The 24,097-nt window shown below is 39.5% G+C and overlaps 1 protein-coding gene and 1 long non-coding RNA gene across 2 annotated transcripts in view; one reads left to right on the forward strand and one right to left on the reverse strand.

The window, feature by feature from the left end:
• Positions 1–23,796, forward strand: part of LOC144070854 (copine-8-like) — a 38,031-nt gene extending 14,235 nt beyond the window's left edge. Inside the window, exons 8-20 of the mRNA XM_077595325.1 lie at positions 127–230; positions 613–717; positions 9,611–9,652; positions 10,019–10,094; positions 11,258–11,314; positions 11,930–11,991; positions 12,119–12,165; positions 14,150–14,331; positions 15,548–15,675; positions 16,993–17,095; positions 17,436–17,493; positions 18,429–18,502; positions 18,728–23,796. Coding sequence (XP_077451451.1) covers positions 127–230; positions 613–717; positions 9,611–9,652; positions 10,019–10,094; positions 11,258–11,314; positions 11,930–11,991; positions 12,119–12,165; positions 14,150–14,331; positions 15,548–15,675; positions 16,993–17,095; positions 17,436–17,493; positions 18,429–18,502; positions 18,728–18,940 — 1,251 coding nt within the window. The 3' untranslated portion in view covers positions 18,941–23,796. The remainder of the gene's footprint in view (positions 1–126; positions 231–612; positions 718–9,610; positions 9,653–10,018; positions 10,095–11,257; positions 11,315–11,929; positions 11,992–12,118; positions 12,166–14,149; positions 14,332–15,547; positions 15,676–16,992; positions 17,096–17,435; positions 17,494–18,428; positions 18,503–18,727) is intronic.
• On the reverse strand, positions 1,334–6,152 carry LOC144070855 (uncharacterized). Its single transcript, XR_013299472.1, has 2 exons — positions 2,616–6,152; positions 1,334–2,532 (listed from the first exon to the last, which is right to left on the reverse strand). It is a non-coding gene; the product is annotated as an uncharacterized LOC144070855 (long non-coding RNA).
• Positions 23,797–24,097: the final 301 nt, after the last annotated feature.

Here is a 24,097-nt window from a genome sequence, read left to right on the forward strand (position 1 = left end):
ACCCAAAGCCTCAGTCAACGGTAAAATGAAGTCAAATGGAAAGTCTTCTTGAATTGACCCGTCATACTTTGTCGCCATGGCAGTCATCGCAATGTGTGTGTTTGTGGCTGTGTGTGATGTTGGAAGGAGTCGGTCATGCTGCAGTTCTGCGGCAACAAATTGGACAAAAAGGATTTCTTTGGCAAGTCGGACCCTTTCCTCGTCTTCTACCGCAGTAATGAAGACGGATCGTGAGTTGACAAGCTGCTGCTCGCCTCAGCCGCCGCCGTTGTTGTTGTCCTCCAACACACACGTGCTAAAACACACAGACATTGATTGTTCACGCTCCAGAAAGCTGCTGTGTATACTCTATAAGCACTAAATGTGTTGTTCTTATATAATCCTCTGCTAGATGTATATATTCATGGGCAATCTGCATCCAGAAAAAAAACAGAAAAATACAGTACCCATTATCCCTTAAATCAATCTTATTAGTATCTTACTGTTGATAACGAACATGCATAATACAAATTGTAGTTGTTTTTTTTGGGTGTAATGCTAATATTTGAATCAAGCAAGATATTGAGAACTGAGGCAGCTCTCTCAACGTGTGTGTGTGTGTGTGTGTGTCAGGTTCACCATTTGCCACAAGACAGAGGTGGTGAAGAACACTCTGGATCCTGTGTGGCAGGCCTTCAAGATTCCCGTTAGAGCACTCTGCAATGGCGACTACGACAGGTACACTACAGCCTTGCATCACCGTAAAAATATTTATTTTTAACTGTGATGCACACCTGACTATAAGCCGCAACCACCAAATTGTACTTTGCATATTTTGGCAGCCATACAACGCACCACATTCAAATGAGAAAAAGTTCTGTTGTCGTCATTGAACTAGCAAAGAACAAATCTATCATCTTCTGTATCCAAAATAAACAGTTCGGCCAATGGGGCGAGTTTACCATCCGACACACGAGTTTCCTTCTCATTGGCAGAGTCAGTCTCGTTGACGTGTGGCTCCTTAGAAGTGACGCCAGATTTTATGAAAGTTCCAACACTGCAATCTATTCACAAATTTGGGTGTAACTCCGCCGACTTTGTCAGCCAGTCTTGATAAAGCTGTACAACATTTACAAATTTTGGAACTCAATGCAAACTTAAAGTGCACCACATTACAAGACACATTTTGGAAATAAATCTAAAGTTTTAAGTGCACCCTATTGCCACGAATATACAGTAGTTAATAAAGACACATAACTCACCGGGCTGTAAAATTTCATATATAACCTGTTGGATCTAATCGATAAACATTCAATAACTTCGAATCAGAGGAAGCACACAGAGTCGGCCATGATGAGTTTTATCTAGCTTCAGCTGAAGGAGGGGGTCAGAGCAGCCAGCGGCAGGAGCGCGTCTATCCTCCAGCCTGACTAGTTTGAACTCCCTGAATCCCCCCAGCAGGTCGACTAGTTTTATTGACAAAGGTCATGTGACATAGGTACAAACAGAAGGCGGGACAGTGATCTAATCATGTTTGATACTATCACATGCAGATGATGCGCCCCCAACTCATAGGTGTCACGGACGGAAATTTCCGCTAGCCCATGCAAAATTCTATCCTAGTGACTACACTAAATGAACCTATTGACTAATAAAAAGCATAAGAATACATTCCATACTCCACATTTCCCCCCTGTAGTTACTTTGAAAGAATTTTCATTAGACATCAATTTATATCCCTCCTATCCAGGTTCTAGAATACAAATATCATCAACAGTTACTTTCAACAGGGTATGGAAAATAATAAAATCACTTGTCAAGGCAGAGGCGAAAAACTCGAGGTATTTAGCGTCATTCGAGAAAAATTCCTCTGCGTCCCTCTTAATGAGCGAACACAATTTTTTAAGTCAAGACAAGTACAATTACCCGGACGACTCGACAAACTGAGGCTCGTCACACTTTGAAAGCGCAATAATCTCCAGTATGGTTTGCCATGCGGTGATACTGTATGTCACTGTAAGCTACCAGCGTGTGCTGGATAGTGTTTCAAATCATAACTTTGATACAGGGGATTACACACAGAAAAAATACAGAACAGAAACAAAATCGCAAATGAGGGAGTTGCAAATTTAAACAGCATTGACTGGTTTCGTCTGGGATGAAGGTGCAGCAGTGTTCTCCCATCATGGCACACACACCTCCATCCTCCGTCCCGCAACATCCCTAAGGGCTTTGACAGTTTGGTTAATGAGCACTCATGTAACAGTTCAATGTCTTTACACGAAGCATAACTTTATCCACCCCAAGTTGGGAAAGTAGCAACCGTATGCTTTTCTGGGGGGCGGACCACAACTTATGGTCACCAGGAACATCACTACCCCAGATTGCATCACGTGGTTTGAATTGCACTGATTTTGCACTGATTTTGCACTGATTTTGATCTCTTATCTCTTACTGTTATGTTCACTCCCCTTAAAAGGAATGCATCTCATCTGCACCACTGAGGATTTAAGTGTGGCGTCTAGACCCAGTGAATTCAGGTTGTCAGGATACCTGTGGAAATGGGAATACGGCTACACACATAACAACTTTCATTCGGAACAATCAGTTTCTCCTGGAACACCATGAAATTATACCACACATCTTCTCCATAGTAGTTCTCCAGATTGTTCTTTCATCTTGCTGTTGAGGGATCGAAGACCCTCCAGGGCCTTGGTTAAACTCCCGTCAGCTGCTGTGTTGTTCGGGATGAACGTGCAGCATTGGTCGCCAAAGATGGAGCACACGCCACCTTCCTTTGCCAGGAGCGTGTCAACAGCAATTCTGTTCTGGAACGCCATCAGGAGGTCACCGACAACTGTTCATGGATGGCTGCAAACCCTTCCTCCGTCCTGTTCTGGAGTCGTGCAATTTGGTCAGCGAGCTTATACTCATCTGGTATTGGGTCCCCGTCCAAGAGTGGACCGCTTGGCTCTGCCTTTCCAGCGTTGAGGCAGGACGTTTCCTGCACTTGTTTTCCAACTCGAGGCTCTGTGGGCGGGGCGTTCAGATACGCCCAGGCTGTCACTGACAGTCCAGTCACTGTGATGTGGATGACAACAGCTCTCACTGTGGCTTCTGTATAGAGGTGCAAAGTCTATGGGAGGTCAGGGTTAAGGGAGGGGTGCTCGTGGCTGGTGAGTAGACGTCAGATGAGTTTCTTCACGGACAAGGGTTTTGACACCGTCCGACTTAGTCCACTCAGAGTCACCTGTCTCGAACGACCTTGACCTGATGAATCGACTTTGACTTTTCAGTGATCTTTGCTGCTGTGGAGGTTGGTGAGTTGGGCCACGAATGGGTCTTCCCATCGTGGAGAGAACCAGGACTTCCTTTTATGACTCGGATCAGGATCCAGTCACCTGGCTTCACCACCTCCTGCAAGATATACAGAAAGATCACGGCAGCTTACATGTTCTTTGGATAAGTTTCTCTCCTTCCTTAGTCTCTTCCATGGTTTTCTTAAGCCTTGGTTTTATCGTACTATTTGTTTGCTCTACCAGTCCCACACTCTTGGACATTGGCCTCGTTTGGGCCTGAGGTCATCTTGCACATTATATCTGTAACAAATTAAACAGTTCCTACAAAAATTTTAAAAGTAGGTATTTCGATGTCCATATCTCCCCCCTGTTGAGACATTGTCCATGGCTCAATTTTGGAGTACATTTTTGGTAGGCACTGTAGGCCTTTAGCTGTGTACAGGTCGTCTGCAGACTGTTCTTGAGATCGGCTCAGCCCTTGTTGCTGTGCATACTGTGCAGCAAGTGTCCGCGCTGCCTCCCCAGCTGCCGCACTCTGTCGCTGTCTTCAAACACGTACTCAACATCTGCAGACAGCTATTAGGTTGGGCTTAATACCCCAATGAACAAAAATCACAACAATCTTACTTATTCCATCACTATAGTTTGTGAAAAGCCTAAATGCCTATCAGTCAAAATTAAATATGCTAGCTGGTATTCTATTTTGATCACTGCTTCCTTGTTAAGATCAAGAACTATATTTGTTTTTTCCTTTCCTACAATTACACAAATTAACTAATCATACCAAAAATAGGAAAAATACAAAAAGCAAACCAGACTGCTTTCTCCTCAGGAAAACAGCTTTCCCGTTCTCTGTAATAGTTTAGATTCACATCAATTAATATCCAAAAACAAAATGCACACATTTATAATTCTGAAAAGAATTGAACCCACTAAAATGTAACCACCCCTTGTTTGTCAGGGTCAACATTTTTAGCATAACTGTGTCTTTTAGAGCAATTAAAGCCCATTACTTTTAAAATGCATACTAATCAAGTCCCAATTCAATTAACAATGTGTATCGCGTTGCATATTAACCTCAGTTGTTTGAAATTCAAAATATCCCAAACTAGTAGTCTTTTAATCAAATGTAACATTCCATTGTCTTTGGAGTTTGCCAATCAGCTCCTATAAAACTTTCTTAATCAATATTTCTCAATAGTCAGGCATAAAATTAAAATCTAGTTACATTTCTATCCATTGTGGTTTCTCTTTTCTCTCTAATTGTTTACTTTAAAAATCTGTAAGAAGGTTTGGTCTCAATTGAAACGCTTTCATCTTTTTTTATGGAGACAATAAAACCAATATAAAAAGTTCCTCATGGCTTACAGCATTGCTCCCCGAGCAATAATCTTTCCAATCAATATTGGAGTGCTTGCCATTTTGTTTGATTACGTCAAAAGTTTATCTTACCTGCCTCCGCATACGTTTCAACTGAGAGAACCTTCTTACAGAGCACAAAATGGATCCGCTATTTTCATGTCTGCTGGTTTGGTCAGGAACATTTGCACTCTCATCCTGGGTTGCTCATCATGTTTCCTGTTGAGAAATGCAATCTCCCTCTGCCAACCCAAAATTAATGCGTTTCTTTAAAGTTTTTTCTTTTATGCAGGCATATGATTAGCCTCATCCTCCAATTCCAATCGTGTAGTTAATAATGGCGTTTGGTACATTCCACTAAATTGGATTTCCATATTTTTCCGGAACGAAATATGGAAACTTTTGTCAATTCAGTCAATTATTCTGTTAACACAATTTGGATGCCATTATCACAATAAATCAATAGTACTTTGGAATTTCGTATCAAGCACTGTCTGTTTTTTCCCAGTGCTCCCAAATTTCGCATAGCAGATTTGTTTCTCCACTTCAAATTTCACATTTGGAGTACTGCTGCTTTTTCATTAAAAAAATTCCTTGGACAAAATATTTTTCCATAATTTGTCGTTGCCATCCCTGGAACGGGCTTATTGGCGAATTCCGAAATCGATTCCAATTTGCTAAATCATTTTCCACCTTGATACCTAACCGATTGATTATATCTTGGTGGTCGGCCAATTAGAAACACAAAAAGGACAAACAACCATTCACGCTCACTCATTTTCAGACATCCGTGGTCTGCAATTTTTTTATCACTGGTGAAGAGCGCCATCCCCAGTCCTGGGGCTTCTTGGCAGCTAACCACCTTTTGCTGTGTCATGGCAAGTCATTCTAAAAGGAAATAGGTCAATGTTGTTTGGTTGGCATCAATTGTTCGATTCTAATGCAATTAATATTCTAATGGTCATTAATATGAACCACGCTAAAGCATATTCCATCTGTTGATGGGCAAAACAATGAATTGTCATCCGTGCACTGATCACAAGTCATGATGTTTATTGCATCTCAGCGAAATTATGCCTATCCTAAATTAATTATTTTATCTAAACTTGCCAGCTACAATTTACCTAATAATTTGGATCAATGCCATTTCTGCATTGTCTTCATGTTTGATATCATTAATAATTTGGATGATTCTTAATACTTAAGTCTAAATCGCAAATCACTCTCATATTTCTAAAACAAATAGTTAAAGCTCTGGCTGAATTCCTATCCGCTCTAAGAAGGCAGTTTTATTTAAAATAAGAGCCATTTTCTGTGCTCACTATTACCTCAATTACAATTTAGGGAAAATAACCTTTCACTAGGCATTTCCTAATATAAATAAATATCAGTGTTTAATAAAGGACCCATAATTTGTCACTAATATATTACAACACTGTCATCTCTCTGTCTCTCTCTCCTTCCCTCCCCCTCCCTGTGGAGACAATCGGACTCAAGTGATTTAGGTTCAAACCTGCAGTGCTGTGGTTCCTCTCTCTCTCTTTGTGCAGGGGGAGGGGGCCTTGGGCTGGGCTGGTGTGGGCTCTCTCCTGGGTCCAGGTGTGAAATGGGCAGTAAGAGCTATGGGCGAGCCCCCCCCCCCCCCCCCCCCCCCCCCCTCTTTTTGTTTGCACCGGGTGTGCTTGGCTTGTCGGGTGAGGGGTGTCCGCTTCTGTGAAGGGGGGCCGGCTGTAAAGTGGGCTTCTTGCCTGCTCCACATTTTTCGGCCATTTTCTTCCTTTGTTCTGTGTGTGTCTTCAGCAAGATTCAAAAGCAGGCAGACTTTTTAAGGGAATTCTCATGTTCCTTCTTCAGATTTTGGTTCTCTGAGAATTCCTCATAGGCCTTCCTCTTAGCTCATCTTGCCAAAGGTCGTACCTCTTGAGCTCATGTTCAATGATGTTCATAGGGAGGGCCCCAATTTTGAAATGTGTGACTAGTACATGTGAAAAACATATCATTCTTGTTCTCCATGAAGATAGAAAGTTTCTTGAGGAAAGACAACCACCTAAAGCAGCTCCTCATCCTTTCTGTCCAGAATCTTCACAAGCATGTTAACCATGTTTTTGTTTCATTCTTCAATGATCAGGAAAATCTCTCAGCATGAATTTCACATCTTCTTACTCCACGTCCCTTTGTTTGAACGTTTTTTTTTTTTTTTAAACAATGGTCACATGTTACGCTATTAATACATATTTACCGCGATATTTTACGGCGATACTTTAGGGACGTCCCATCTAATTTATTATCTCTTTAATACTTATCTTTTATTATCCTATTTATCCGTCTACGCCGTCTTTTTAACCGTTATTCTCTTCAATCCTCGATTCATGAGCGCATACCGAGCGCATACCGAGCGCATACCAAGCGCATACCGAGCGCGTCTTAAAGCGCGTCACGGCCTACTTCCGGTTCTTAACAAACGCTTCTGGTTTATATAATAGTAGTACTATACTTTTTAATCTAGCGCTTTCTTACTCATCGGGTGCAGTATTTTTGGAAGCTTTATTTTTGACAATCTCCAGAAATCCTTTACCGAGGGACTATTTCACCCCCTAGGTTAAAGCCGCGTCACCAGCTTGCCTTACGAACGTAACTTATGGCCGAAGTGTACGTCCGCCGCATACCTTGTGTATTACCTTCTTTTTTTTTGACATACATACTCCCCAACGATATGCATTTATCCCCGATTTATGAGGCGTTTTTCTTCGACTTTCTCACGATTGGAAAAACGGGATTCCCACCAGCCTTGTCCTAAATATTAATTTTAAACAGCCCCTTACCGTCTCTGTGCCTCCTCCTTTTCGATGGGGGTTCCTTCTTCAAGCGGGCCACGATCAACCGAAATGCCCTCTCTTTTAAAGTAAGAGTAGCTGACGTCAGTATTCTCGGCTTTCAGTCCACCGTGGTCCGAAAATTCAGAAATGAATCTCCCGGGTTTCGGCACCAGAAAATGTTGGATCTAATCGATAAACATTCAATAACTTCGAATCAGAGGAAGCACACAGAGTCGGCCATGATGAGTTTTATCTAGCTTCAGCTGAAGGAGGGGGTCAGAGCAGCCAGCGGCAGGAGCGCGTCTATCCTCCAGCCTGACTAGTTTGAACTCCCTGAATCCCCCCAGCAGGTCGACTAGTTTTATTGACAAAGGTCATGTGACATAGGTACAAACAGAAGGCGGGACAGTGATCTAATCATGTTTGATACTATCACATGCAGATGATGCGCCCCCAACTCATAGGTGTCACGGACGGAAATTTCCGCTAGCCCATGCAAAATTCTATCCTAGTGACTACACTAAATGAACCTATTGACTAATAAAAAGCATAAGAATACATTCCATACTCCACATAACCCACATTGGACTATTAAACTGCAGGGTTTCAAACGGTGGGAGGAAAGTATGAATTTAAGTCTGAAAATGCTGTGACTAATTGATCTGCTATTGATGTTAAGAAAAAATTACTTAACTGATTGGCTGCCAGTGGATCCGATAGACGTCCAATCCATTTTAATTAGGAGGGCTTGCAGTAAAGACTCGTGTTTCAGTGCCATTGACGGCGCAAGACATCCAATCTATGTGAATTGGGAGTGCCACGCAGTGAATGATCACCGCCAACCCTCCCAGTACAAATGGATTACATGTCTGTTATTGTCGATGGCAGCCCCAGTAGAAAGATCCACAGATAGCTCTCTTTTTCTACATGTCTAGTCTTTCTCGATGGGACAAAAATACATTTAAAAAGTAACACTGATAAATAATTTCGATTTATAAAGTAAAACAAATCCATTTTCGTTTTGCATGTGTTTAAAAAAATTACCTTTCCTCTAGTCGCTATGGAGATATCCCAGTGTGAGTCATTATGATACTAAAATCTAGCCCTAGAGCAAATATAATAGTGTTTCTAATTACCTGTTAAAGCATTCATCAAAATTTGTCTTTATGATTACTTTGCCAACTTTAATGAAAGAAGCAAGCAATTAGGTTCTTTACGAAGAAACCTTACGTCTGTGTACAAGTGAAGTTTATCATATTAAGAACGTGCGTGTCTTATTGTATCATTTCAATATGTTTATACTCCGATACATATCGTGTACTTGATATGGAGAAGAAGCTGCACTTGATTGAGATTAAAGTGCAGCCTTTACTCATGAGATTAAGAGGAAGCACTGCATATTTTAATGGTGTTATAATCAAGCAGCGCTCTGTGTTGGATTACGTGGACTCTCCCCCACTTGTTCGTGGAAAAAAAGGGATTTGCATTTGTAATGACTTGACCTTAAACCTGCAGAAGCACATTTTTTATTCATGTATGATTTTAAGGTTAAATATCAGCCCTTTAAAATGCCAGCACTTTGTATTGCCTGTCAGGTTATAAAGTAGGCAAATCGTCATTTGACTGCTATCAATCCTGTCATGCACAAATTACGATTTATTTAACCCTTGTAGGACCCTCATTGCTAATTGGCTCTCAATGGCAGTTTGTAATTGACATCAGTGGCACTGAATTATGAACATTCAGAGTCAGGCTTCCCGGTTTAAATTAATTGAACGTCCATCGCTGTTAATTGCACACAATTAGTTAAATACTACGACTGGGCCTGTGTATTTCTGTAATTGAAAATTGTAGTAATTTGTACATTTATTCATGATGACAAAATAATATTGAAGAAAAAACAATAATGATTAAAATGATGAATGGCTTGTATCATTTTTACCAATGACTTAAAATAGTCATTTTCACTATAAAGGGTCAGTGGTTTTAACTGTAAAAAAATGAATAAAATAAATGTAAATGGAGGAAATCAATTTTGTCCTCACTGTATTAAACCGATCTTGTTCATCTGGAACACAAAACATTTTTAGGCTATTGTATCTAAATTTATAAGTACGTATTTGACATTTAATGGTGTTTTATCTTTCTGTTTTCTAGGAGCATCAAGGTGGAGGTCTACGACTGGGACAGAGATGGGGGGTGAGGACACACAACATCTGGATTTAATGGCCAGAGTTTTACTTTTTTTTTATAGTCTCATTTTGCATGCACACTGTAGATCCTATTTAACTGGCTGTAACACACCGCAACATTCACATCAATGTTACGAGACCTTTGCCTCATTTATGATCACAGCCCAAATTTGATGAGCTTCACGCTATTTTTCAAAAGCAGATTGCGAGCGCGGCAATTAACGTCCGTGTCATTCAATAATGCAAATCGCCAATCGGCTGGTGAGCAGAGATATTTTAAGATATCTGTTGGCACGTTGTGGTGCTCGTCACGCTTTTACGTGACAACCCTGACTGTGTGTATGCGCATGTGTCCGTGTCCTTCCCCGTACAGACACGACTTTATCGGCGACTTCACCACAAGCTACAGAGAAATGTCCAGAAGCCAATCACAGTTCCATATCTATGAGGTAATGTCATCTGCACATCTGTACTAGGGCTGAAACATTCATTTAAATTGCGATTTTGACAGCCACAATTGGATTTACCTGATCATTAGTGATTATTCCATTCAGATTAGAGGTTTTGCTATGTCATTCTCAGATGACAATCTATTAATTTTTTGTTTCGCTTAACACTAAAACTGTTTCATATCCTGAAAGGTATCACGGTGAAATTACAGATTTATTTGGGGGGGATTTTGCTTTTGGGAGGCGGTCCGATAAATTCCACTTGGGAATATATGATTATTTTTCATGGTTAATCTATCAGATGAAATGCAAATCTTGTTATCTTGCCAGCAAGCATATTCTGCCAAATACTTGAGAACTCATCGGAAGGCATTTGACGGTGCAAAAGGACATGAAGTGTACTTTGATAGAAAGCCAAGAGTACTTGAAGGCAAATAAGTAGACTGTTATGCAATGGGCGAGTCAATCATTTTACTTGCTGAAGAGGGGGGCAAAACAAATTAAGACTGAAAGATGTTTTAATTTCCAACAGAAAGATGAGTCAAGATACTTAGACAAGAAGGAAACGTGCTCACAAAAAGGAGAAACATTCACACAACACAGCGTATACACAATAACAAGGCACATTTTGTGCACCCAACTAAGTATCGAGTATTGTGTATTGAAGTGATTGTATCAGCACATATACAGCACGTGTAGTGAGTATTATCATGTTGTGCTTGCAGCATTCCTTCCTTAATTGCTGTAGAGTATGGCATTGACTTCGTCTTTCTGATCAAACCATCAGTGAAGGTCGAGAGCGAGACAAAATGCTGACGACAAGAAGACGCTGAAAAAAAAACGCTTTGCTCCCCCTTTGCATGCCATCAAACATGCAATCTCCATTTTGCCTACACTGCCTTCTTTAGAACATATTCCCATGCCTTTGGCTCCACACGTCTTCCACTACATGAAGGAGAATAGGGCAACGCGTTCTATTGATATCTGACATCAAAGTCTGTCCATTTCCTTGAACTCTCCAGATTATGGTGACACCGTATTGGGTAGGCTCAAACAAAGCAAGGGCTGACAGTCGTAGTCCTGAGTGTGTTCAGTTCACTCAACCTCAACACCATAACATCATATGCCAATTGTTGTAAATGTTTGTCATTTTTCTGGCACAGGTGCTGAATCCAAAGAAGAAAGGAAAGAAGAAGAAAAAGTACCAAAACTCGGGAACGGTGAGCTCTATTCTGTCTTTGCGTTTGTTTGCGTGTCCAACCGTGCAAGTGTATCCCCAAAACGTAGTAAGATGCCAAACAGTGTTTTGTTAACTGAATATAAAATGTGTAATAAAAATTCAATCATCATTAGATCCTATTTGATGTATTTACTGTAGTTTTTATGACTTTGTACTGGGAAAAAAATATATACATTTCGACCTGTATTTTGAGTATCGGCAATTTCTAACCAATCTATGACAAATGAGAATTTATCCAATTTGGCCTGTTTCGAAAATTCACGACATGTATCTATCTCTGTATCTAGTTATGGCAGTGATGTAAAATGAGAACAGAATCAAAATCAAAATCGAAAAATCAAAAGCCTTTATTGTCATTAAATGAAATGGTCCAGCAGTAAAACATTGAAAGTATAGTCAAGCTGCGCATCAACTTTTAATGATTTTTTTTTTCTTATGTGCCATTAGATTTTCTCAATGGAAAATATGAAAGTTAGCAAACACTGATTAAAAAAATGATTGCTCAAAATAATAGAAAGTCGACGGAGTATGGCAAGGTCTAACTTTCAAAGTTGAAATATTACTGAAGATGGTAAAAAGACGTGTTGTGCTGCAGGTAACCCTGCTGTCGTGCTTGGTGGACACGGAGCTGTCCTTCTTGGACTACATCCGAGGCGGGTAAGCCCAAATGTAGACAGACAGGCGAGCCGGAACTTGCCTCTTAATTGCGGGACTTTCCAACAGCTTTAGTGGCTTGCCAATGGATGGCGCAGAATTGATAGTGAGTCTTTTTTTGTCTTTGCAGGACGCAGATTAATTTCACAGTGGCGATTGATTTCACGGCGTCAAACGGTGAGTGCGTGTTCTCACTCCGAGTGATGGAAGGCAACACGCTGGGCCTCCCGTATCATTTACGCCTTCTTGATTGGCATCGCGGGCTTTTGTTTTAAATGACAAATAAAGTTGAGTGACTTTTATTTAATTGTCACTCCGACATGCCGAGCCACTTTAAAATTCCCAAAATGTTGGGAACTGGAAACGGAGCCCAAAAACTGTCTGTCTTTCCGTCTTTTCACAAATGTTTTTAAATCCATGAATCTATCAGTATACATATATATATATATATATATATATATATATATATATATATATATATATATATATATATACATACATATATATATATATATATATATATATATATATATATATATATGTATATATATGTATATATATATATATATATATATATATATATATATATATATATATATATATATATATGTATACTGATAGATTCATGGATTTAAAAACATTTGTGAAAAGACGTATATATACACATACACACACATATATGTGTGTATATATGTATATATATCTATGTATATATGTATATGTATATATATATGTGTATATATATCTATATATGTGTGTGTATATATATATATATGTATATATATATATATATATATATATATATATATATATATATATATATATATGTATATGTATATATATATATATATATATATATATATATATATATATATATATATATATATATGTATGTATATATATATGTATGTGTGTACAGTTGTGGTCAAAAGTTTACATACACTTGTGAAGAACATAATGTCATGGCTCTCTTGAGTTTCCAGTTATTTCTACAACTCTGATTTTTCTCTGATGGAGTGATTGGAACAGATACTTCTTTGTCACACAAAAAAACATTCATGAAGTTTGGTTCTTTTATGACTTTATTATGGGTGAACAGAAAAAAGTGATCAAATCTGCTGGGTCATAAATATACATACTGCAGCGCTAATATTTAGTAACATGTCCTTTGGCCATTTTCACTTCAATTAGGCGCTTTTGGTAGCCATCCACAAGCTTCTGGCAAGGTTCTCGTTGAATCTTTGACCACTCCTCTTGACAGAATTGGTGCAGTTCAGTTAAATTTGATGGCTTTCTGACATGGACTTGTTTCTTCAGCATTGTCCACAAGTTCTCAATGGGGTTTAAGTCAGGACTCATAATAAAGTCATAAAAGAACAACATTTCATGAATGTTTTTGTAGAAATAACCAGAAACTCAAGGGAGCCATGACATTAAGTTCTTCACAAGTGTATATAAACTTTTGACCACGACTGTATATATATATATATATATATATATATATATATATATATATATATATATATATATATATATATATATATATATATATATATATATATATATATATATATATAATGTATATATAGTCCCCTCACAGTTAAAATAGATTGTATGTCCATTCTTCTCAATGGCAGCCAATGAAAAGTTTAAATTAAAAAAAGGGATACAAATGATCATGCGTACAAAGATTATTAAAACTTGAGCAAATTTACATTACATCTCTACTTTTCCATCACCGATATCAATTTCTGCTGGGCCATCAAAAAAGGAAAAATGATCCTACATTAGTTTCTCCAACTTTCTAGAGGGAAGCCATGATAATTATTCTCTTATGAGGCTTTATAAGGTGCCTTCGGGGCAGACACGTAACAGCAGCAAGAGTTATTAAACATAATTAACTTTAGGGGCCTGTGCACATGCGTCTACACGCCATGCCGTCGCTGGTTGGTGCGATTGCAAAAACAAACGATGATATTAGCAGCGCAATTGTTTTATTCCCGACATTTTGGCTCGAGGCCGCAGCGGGTTTTTGTTACTAAATGAGTCAGGGGCGCTGGAGTGTGAGAATTACAGCTTATTAAAGGGAGGAGGTGATCCTTTATGGTGTACTTTTGGGGCAGTGCATTTTTGGAATGCTGAAAAATGTATTTTGTTACAGGCAACCCTTCGCAGCCCACCTCTTTGCACTACATGAGTCCGTACCAGCTGAACGACTATGCCATGGCGTTGCGGGCAGTGGGAGAGATCATCCAGGACTACGACAGCGACAAGATGTTCCCGGCGCTGGGCTTCGGAGCCAAGTTGCCGCCCGACGGACGCGTCTCGCACGAGTTCGCTCTGGTGAGGACGCTTCATCTCATAAATGTCAACTTGATTACAACTACTTTATTGATGTGGGATGGACGGAGGATTTCATGTTGCTTAGTGAAGGTAATTTTATTGATTGAGTTTTTAACCAAATTCTGAAATGTCACTGGTAGGTGAAGGATGATGTCATTTATGATAATGAGAAGTCTGAATCTCCATCACTAACAGAGTTGCAAAGATAGTGTTTGCACATCTGCTCTTTCTTCCAGATGTTTCTCCAGAGGCATTAGTGCTAACGGGCACACATACGTTCATTTCGCCACTTAGGACTAAAATATGAACATCCTCCTATAGTGGTTTAGTTTGAACATGTGGCATCCTTACACTATTTATACTTTCAGAAAAAAACAAAGGAGGAATATAAAACACTTTCATTTGTTAAACAGAGGGTCGGAATCAGGTTAAAAAAACAAATAAACTTGTATTTTAAAAGTGATTTATTTATCAATTTATCATAGATTTCTTTTTCATATATAAATGCATGTATGTGAAACAAAACACTGAAATTCTACAGTTTCCTACCTTTGATTGTTGTCAGGATTTGACTCGAAGCTAATGGAAAGGCACTGCTTAAGTTAATTATCTATCTAGTGTGAAGCTGAGTGCAAGAAAATGTAGCCTGAATTTAACCTTCATGTTAGATCACATGTGTCAAAGTGGCAGCCCGGGGGCCAAATTTGGCCCGACGCATCATTTTGTGTGGCCCGGGAAAGTAAATCATGAGTGCCGACTTTCTGTTTTAGGATCAAATTAAAATGAAGAGTATAGATGTATATTAAATTTCCTGATTTTCGCCCTTTTAAATCAATAATTGTAATCTTTTAATCAATTTTTTCTGTGTTTTTAGTTCAAAAATAATTTTGTAAAATCTAAAAATATATTGAAAAAAGCTAAAATAAACATTGTTTTAGATGTATGAAAAATGAATATTCAAGGCTTTTAATCCAGTTCTTTTAATCCATTTATAAAAAAAATCTAAATATTATATCTAAAATGGTCCGGCCCACGTGAAATCAAGTTGATGTTAAAGTGGCCCGCGAACCAACCCGAGTCTGATACCCTTGTGTTAGATGATATTTTCATAATTTGTCACTTTCACTGGCACTGAAACAAAAATAATAATAATATTCAAAAAAAAAGCATTACCACTTTATTTCATCATTACTTTTGTGTGTGCTTACACCTGCAGAATGGCAACCCGCAGAATCCGTACTGCAGCGGGATCGAGGGCGTGATGGAGGCTTATTATCAGAGTCTCAAGTCAGTGCGTCTCTACGGGCCCACCCACTTCTCCCCGGTCATCAACCACGTGGCCAGGTACTAATTAGGCTATCAGGTTTTATGACCAATCAGCAAACTTCACCGCCACGCTCCACCCACACGCAATGATGAAATGGCTATGTTTGCAATTTAGTCTTGCTCATCTGTCTTGTTGGGGGTTGTTATGTGAGGTTCACTTTTGGGATGCATCGTGCGTAATGTGGGCGGAACTCGATTAAAACAAAATGCTAGGTCATGCTTGAGACCGTTAGTTAAAAGGCCAACACAGTACAAATGTAGGTGCCGTTCAGCAATTTATCGAGGATAGGTCGCCATTTTTTGCAATTCATTTTATATATAAACAGAAATGGAAACTATTCCTGATTTTTGTTACATTATGTAATAAAATATGAGCATTATCTGTTTTCCCCAAATGTTCACTTTGCCGTGACCCAGAAGACATATTTTTTTTGCTGGTCCTTATTCTGCGGCTGCAAGCTTAACAGTAGCTAGTGCTACCATTTTGATTCTTAGTGTTAACACTGAAATATTCATCAGACCTTCTCCAACGTCATCTCGCCTTCTATGGTGGCAAATGTCTGAGAGCAGAACCAGCAGCAGTTCGGACTCCGGTTAATTAGAGGGATGGTCAGAATATGCAATCTCACATAATGTTTCTTGCGAGTCATATTGTACAGAAGAAGAAAGCTTCTTTATCTTCTTGTATGGTTTTTGTAACTGACTTAAAGCTGGGAAGTAAAACTTTGAGGACCAAAGATTGTTTTTTTCTACAATCAAAAATGATCATCTCTAACATGAGAAATGTATTTTTTAAATGTTTTACTTGTGCTGGCATTTTTAGACTACTTTAGAATATTTTGTTGGGTATATACTGGGTGTATACTACTAGAATAGTATGCCCATGTATGTAATACTTTTGCACAAATAACTTTACAAGTGTAAATCCAAGGAGACATTTTTGAGACATTTTTCAGGCCTAAAAACAATCTCTTCTCGAACTACTTATCATTCATTTTTTTATGAGACGTCTCGGCGCATCAAATATTTCCAATTTAGTGTTACCATTCTGCTATGATTTCAATTTTACAACTAAGTTATCCAATCTTTGAAAACTGGCAATGGCTAAAATGACCCTGAAATGAGCACTTGTGCAAATGTCAGATGACTTATCTTTTTTGTGGGCTTGCTTGAATCATTCACATCAATTCACAAGTCAACTTAAAACTTAAAGAGCAAACTTTTCAAGACTCCTCAAACTTTTTTGACGAGGCACAATAAACTCTCGCAAATTGGTTTCCGCAGCAGAACGTCCTTATTGTTTTGCCATCTTCCCTTACCCTGGCTCCACCCCAGGTACGCATCGGCAGTGACAGACGGCTCTCAATACTTCATCCTCCTCATCATCTCGGACGGCGTCATCACAGACATGGCTCAGACCAAAGAGTCTATCGTCAATGTAAGCAGTTTTGTTATTATCCTGTCACCTCCTGTACTCTTGTGCAAAGGTGTATTTAGTCAAATTGCTGTATTTATGACGGGCAACTGCTCGCAGGTTTTCGCGTCTTCTTTACGGACACACTAACTATCAGTATTAAAAGTTAGTCGACAAAGAAAAGCAGATTGATTTTCTTCTTTTTTTCCCCCTTCTTTTTCCACAATGGTGCTTCCTTTTTCTCCTGGGCTCAGCCAGTAATTAGCGGCACTATTTCACTGACAGCCTGCAGCCCCAAAGATAGCAAACAGTGCCAAATCCCTCACTTGCCTTTGATGCCTTCTTTTTCCTCTCACCCTCACAGGCCGCCTCTCTACCCATGTCAATTATAATTGTCGGGGTCGGACCAGCGGAATTTGATGGTAAGCGGCGTGCAGATTGTGCCCTTGTGTGTGTGTGTGTGTCTGTGTGTGTTAGGCGTTAATCCTCCATTCCACACTTGCTATCTCCACTCCCACATGGCACAAGGCTTCTCTCCATGCCCTCTTCCTAATAATTGTTGCTCTCGTGGCACGCCATTGCTGAGGGGAAAATACCCCATTGTCACCCTGAATGACGAGTGCCTATTTCCCACGTAACATCCCAACGTTCCACCAGTATAATTTTTATTTATAGAACCTAGAATGTGTGATTACCACTCTCGGCTCCAGCACCCTCTGCGATCCTCGTACAATCGGTACAAAGAATGAACTCTAGTTCAGGTAAAATTGTGTGACTTGAAATTTCATGTCCTGACAACTTTCCTTTATTAGTGCACAGTACATATGAGTAGATTTACTTGTCCTGAGAACAATTTAAAATTAAAATAAAACATACCTTTTAATAACCAAACTTGAAAATCATTTCATTGGACCTCATACAGTGACAGTAAAAATCCTTTGAATCTTTTGTACGAATTCACAATCCTTTAAATAATTCTATAATATTCCTCTGGCCAATACTCGCCCCCTCACCAAGTTTGACAACATGCGAGTAATGCCGCACAGGCCGACCCCGACATATTTTTGTGAATTTTAGCGGTGTGATGGACAGGGGTAATGATACTGAAACACATCGATGGAGAGACAAGTCTTATCTATTTGAAATGGGTGGGTTGAAAGGAAGTGACTGATTATTTTTCAATGTCAGTGAGGGGAACAGATGTACAATTCAGTTGCAATGGGAGGGGCTGGCGGTGAATAATCACTGGAGGATGATGAATGACAGTAAATCCATTAATTATGTATCATTTTGTAATGAGAATGGATCAAATGCTAGTTTTTCTGACGTGTCCTGAGATTTAATTGTTCTCCCTTAGAAATGATTGAACTGGATGGAGATGAGGAGCGGATCTCCTCACAAGGACGTTTTGCTGAACGGGACATTGTTCAGGTATGAAAAGATTCCGAGGCTCTTGTATAGTAGAAAAACGTCCGCGTAACAGAAAAAAAAAAATTGATGCTCTTTGGCAACAATCAGCGCCTAGTTCATTTTGATCGGTAGAGCCTGGCAGCGATCATTCGTGCTTCCCGGTAAAAATGGATTGGACATCGGTGGCTGTCAATAGTATTTCTAGTTCAAACAGATTTGACATTGTTATCTTGACCTGTGTTTCAGTTTGTTCCCTTCCGGGATTACATCGACCGCAGGGGCAATCACATCCTCAGCATGGCCCGGCTGGCTAAAGAAGTGCTGGCGGAAATCCCCGACCAGTTTCTGTCTTACATGAGGACGCGGGGGATCAAACCCGGCCCTCTGCCACCCCCTTACACGCCCTGCCCACCGCCGGCCCTCCACCCTCTTCTCACCAGACGGGTAAGCCGGATCTAAGCTTCCGCGGCCTCGCCTTCTCCTTCTTCTTCTTCTTCTTCCAAATCTTCAGTGGAAGCTTTTAATCTGGCGAACGAGCGCCGTCGTCGGAACGCCGTGCAAGGTGGACGCTTACGGAAATGACGGTGGGAATTGTCACTGGTTTAGGGGATGAGAGCTCAAAAGTGGTGAGCTGTGAAAGGAAGGAAGTGTTTTTTTCTGGGATCCCACTTCTGTCACCGAATTGTGTCTCTCCGTATATAAATGTTTACAAGTTGAGGCCTGGAAAAGGAGGAAACTACCAATCAATGTGAGGATGCAGTGTGTGACTTTTTCATATTTGATATTAAATGGAGCATGACCTTGTTAAAAAAAAATAGCATGCAGTGTCATCCTGCACTCAGGGCTTTGTCCGCGCCCCAGCGACTTGAGCCATCTTTACTTTTTGGCAGCGTTCTTCCACAAGGCATTTTAGAACCATAGCTCGGCAGTAATTCACACCTTTCACACACTGAAGCGTGTCAACCATTTTTTTGTTTACGTATCATTTGTCTTCCTACCTCTCGGTGTGTTGCCAAAGTTTGTAAACCTGAGGTTTTTTTTTTTCAGTCCTTTGAATTTTGGTGCTTCGATTCACAACACATTGGTTGCCAAAAAAAGAAACAAGCAAATGAAGCCAGGAGTGAGAGACTCCTAAAGTTCTAGTAGCATTTACAACTGCTGCTTTCTTGGGAAAAACAAGAACTCCACCGACGACGGATCCATTTTAACTGGGAGGGGCTGACGATAAATGATTGCTCCCCAGTCCTTCCAGTCAAAATGGATCCGACATTTTTTGCCAATAAGTTAATGGGACCAATTATAACTGATTATACCTATTGTAACTACCAACATCTATAAAAATGAATTATTCTGAACATAAATAGCGTTACATATATTACAGGATTGTGCCGTTATTAATTGGCAACGTCATCACAGCAGTTGTTACTTTGGTGAGTTGTGACAATTATGAAGGTGAGTGTCGGTGATTACTGATAATATTCATTATAGCTGTCAATTTTTAACATTTAGTTAGTGGCGAATCCCGTTAGGATTTATTCACACCAGTATTCAGTGTGAATTTTCTTTATTTCACAAAAAAGGCGTTTGTATAATTTTTATACACTTCAGCGAGATTCCCATACATCTAGTAATCCAAATGCAAAACATTATCTTTTAGATATGCCGTTTTGTTTAAAAAATTGTTTCTATTCAAATGCTCCAAATATTTCTGCTACATCAAATTTGGAAATGTAAACTTCAAAACATCAATTGTCTGGCTTTAGGTGAACTGTAACTAACTGATTGTGTTAAATGTCCACATAATTAATGAAATTGTTCTCAGGCCTTTGAATGGAATCGTGGCAGACTTTGTATTAACCACAAATACCATGATGTTCTCTAGAAATCGTATCATAAAGTCATGAATTTCATGATTTCCAACAATTCTTTGTTCCAAGCCACGCCAGCGTCTCATTAACTCATTGGCTGCCATTGACGCTACCAGACGCCCAATGCGTTTGCTCATTCACCACCAGAACTTCCCAATTCAATTGAATTGCCTGTCCATCACAGTCAATGGAACTAAAGCATGAACATTTACCACAGCAGCCAGCTGCAGCGGTGATTGGTTTTCTCCTGCAACCCATTAAAGTTAAAGAATGAGTGCCACTTCCAACTGCACTGACACTTTGAGCCACAAACCTCTCTTTTTCTCCCTTTTGTTTGCTTTAGCTTCAAGTCAAGCACAAAAAAAGCGACCACTCGCATCCTATTTGCCAGATGATCAAATTCTAGGCCGATTTTCTAAGGTTTACAACATTTTCTAAAGTCTGGCCTCAAAATCTACATCAAACACATGCTTGTGAAATGTGTTCTTATACATATACATACTCCATAGTATACAGTATATATTTATACACTACAAATATCTGCCTTTTTTTGGTGTACGGGCTCATGATATTTATCTTATGTGTAATGCTGCTTCTTTATGTATCATATTTTGTACTGAGGCCTGTAATCATATTTAAATTATGACTAACAGGCCTTATCTGTGTTTCTATGTTAAGTTATTCATATTTAAATGATGAACGACAGGCCTGTATTTTTTATAACTATATATTGTGATCACTGAGACCCGGTAGCAATGCTTTTTGCCCCCAATACTTTGTTAATGGCGTAATTGTTTAATGTAATGTCGGCAATCAAGCGAGGTCCCGCGGGGGTGGTCTGACAGACTTTTAACCTCTTTATTTTTAAATGCACTGATTTTGTTTTTTTTCACTGCTAGCTGACAAATGTAGCATAAATTTGAAGAACGCAAACCAAGACGAAACACCCGACACTTCATTAGAGAGACCATTTAATAAGATCCGATGCAAAACCTATTTTTATTGTATTTTAAAAAAATGGTTTGCAATTGATTGCAGTTAGTTTGGCAGACTGCTCATGTTTTCAGACCATGGAAAAGACCTGAGTTCAAATATTTGTAATAAAACTATACTACTCCCGGTTACAGCCTGGAGTTCATCCGAGATACCACATTAGTCCGAGACTACGAGAGAAACCTTAATAAAATACATTTTTAACTTACATTAATATCCTTGGGATAATTAAGGTTTGATTTCCCCATTCTTTCAAATCTCACTCCCAAAATTGTGCCTCCATATCCAAAGGGAAAATGGGTTTCTATCATTTTCCGTCTTATTGCTATCTGGCCAAACGATAAAAATGACACCAAAGTCAGGCAAATGAACCACTACACCACCAGGCGGTTTATGTGGGATCCAACGTCTGCCCCATTTTTTTTTTCTACATTGGATTTTATGTGACAGTGTCTCTAATACTGTGTCCAGCAGGTGTGTACTACGTCCAGTATATATACTGTATAGTGTGCAGCTAGTAGTGTGTTTCACGAGGCATACAGGCCTTTCATTTCATTTATTCATGGCGACAACTTCGATGTCGCCCCCGCTCTCTCCGTCTTGCGTATATGCATCCAGTGTATGTATGAAACATGCATGACTCTTGTGTAACCAGGCCGACTTTTGATTGCACTCTCAGAGGAACAGTGCTTTCATGTCTCTCGCTATTAAATGTGCCATCAGCGACCTCGTTTTAAAAAAAAAAAAAGCCTTTGCGTTCGCCGTCGTTAAGGCGGGGATCACGAAACAGTAAGACTTCATAAAGATGTGGGATAACGATGGCTAATTAGCTAATTGGCCACTGCTAACAAGCGCAGACTTGGAAAGGAAATACAGTAGCTCGATCATTTTGTTTTCATATTCAAAATTCTAGTTTGTCAAAGGGATGGATAGAAAGTGAACGGCTACATATGAGTTACTCAAAAGGGTTGGGATCCTTTTGTCCCGAAGCCTAGTGGTGCACGAAAAATGCGTCTCATGTAGAATTGTTGAGCGTTTGAATACTGACGTAAATATAGGCGATGTGAATAAAAATAAAATTTCCAGGAGACGAGATGCAAACAGTAGGTTTTACTACACTGTGCTTTGGTGGTGACAATCAGCAGTCCATGTGGGCACATACTATAGAAAGAACTTAAAGGTCTATATTTATTGGACAATCCATTGTTTGGCATGCATTCAAGTGTCCTCGGGAAGAGCAAATAAAAAAGTAGCGTTCACATGACGGCGGAGGAGTTGGAGAGGGGCCTTTAGGAAGCTTTCCAACGCTTTGGTCGCATGATGGCGTCAAGTGTGAAATCAGTGTTCCTCTGAGGCCGTGTAGGAGTAACAATGGAGAGCATTAAGGGAGGGAATAGGCAAGAAAAGCTGTGGTCGCCGCCTCCTTCGTTCACATTGTAGCCCGCCAGGCCATGGGAACTTCTTGCTGTTTCTTTTCAAACGTCCCTTATGATATAGACACCATTATTCCACGGAATGCCTGTGCTAAATATCTTCTCGTATCCAAGCATGCCTTGAGTTTGCATGTACGTATGGGTTCTTTTATAACAAGTGGATTTTCAAAATGAGAGTATATCATTGGAATTTGTATTGTTTGGCGATGAAAACTTTATCGGCCAGTCTCCGAAATGTGAAATCTTTCCTGAAGATTAAGATTTGTGTATTTTTGTTATTATTATTATTATTACTATTTTTTTAAGCAAGGCCAACCCTCTGTCAGACCCATCTAAATTTTAGTAAGCCACGTTCCGACCAAGGAGTACAGTGAAGACCAAATAAAAATAATTTGTGGATCTATCATAAAAATTGGCTTCATTACCTAATGCCATAGTTGGGGCATTTTCCAACATTGTATCGAACGATGGGCTTGGACTGTTGAAAATCTCAATCATGGGATTGCCCAAACCATCCTTGAACATCGAAAACAACCAAAATCGGATGAGCAGATTTTGATTTTGTGAGATTTTCCAGTGAATGCCAACAAACCAGAACTGTACCACTTGGTTAGAACCTGGCTTTCATGGAGCCAAGCTGGTGGTGCGATCCCATCAAAACCCAAATACCGACCCCCAATAAAACAGTCGGTCTTCCTAAACTCCAAGTCAGCAAGCCTTTACTTGCTTTGCATAAGATGATGGCATTTGCATGACACTCGAGTAACATGAGCACACTCATGTTTGCCACGTCACAAACCAGCACTGGTTTTATGGTACTCTTATGTATGGAAGCCACTGTAAAAACTAAATTAAAACAAATATTTCTGTAAGAATCTTTCAATAAATCTTACTACCAAAAAAAGGTGGCCTTTAATCTCATTTACTTATATGCCATTACACAAATGTGAGTAGCATCCCATAGTCGTCTTTTTAAAAACGTTTAAAAAAAAAGCCAAACAATGGCTGAATGCTTTACACACTGCCAATTCTACATGCTGAGTGTGTGGGCCGACTCGCTAACAAGTAACAGGGTGCTAATAAAAGCCTTTTGCCCCAAATGCATTTCTCGTGACATTTTTTCTTCTTTCAGAAGATTTCATGAGATTCTGTCAGTAGCGGTCCGTGCATTTTCTCGTAGCGCCTTCAACGAATCAATCCAACCCTCATAAACTCTTTTATGGCTATAAAACCTCGACTGCAGCTACAGCTGCGACACATAAGAAATAATCAATAAATCAATGCACAACAATGGGGTAAAATCCACTTCCTAGCAGCATTTA

Source organism: Stigmatopora argus, chromosome 3 (genome assembly GCF_051989625.1).
Source record: "Stigmatopora argus isolate UIUO_Sarg chromosome 3, RoL_Sarg_1.0, whole genome shotgun sequence".
In the NCBI taxonomy this organism is placed as follows: domain Eukaryota; kingdom Metazoa; phylum Chordata; class Actinopteri; order Syngnathiformes; family Syngnathidae; genus Stigmatopora; species Stigmatopora argus.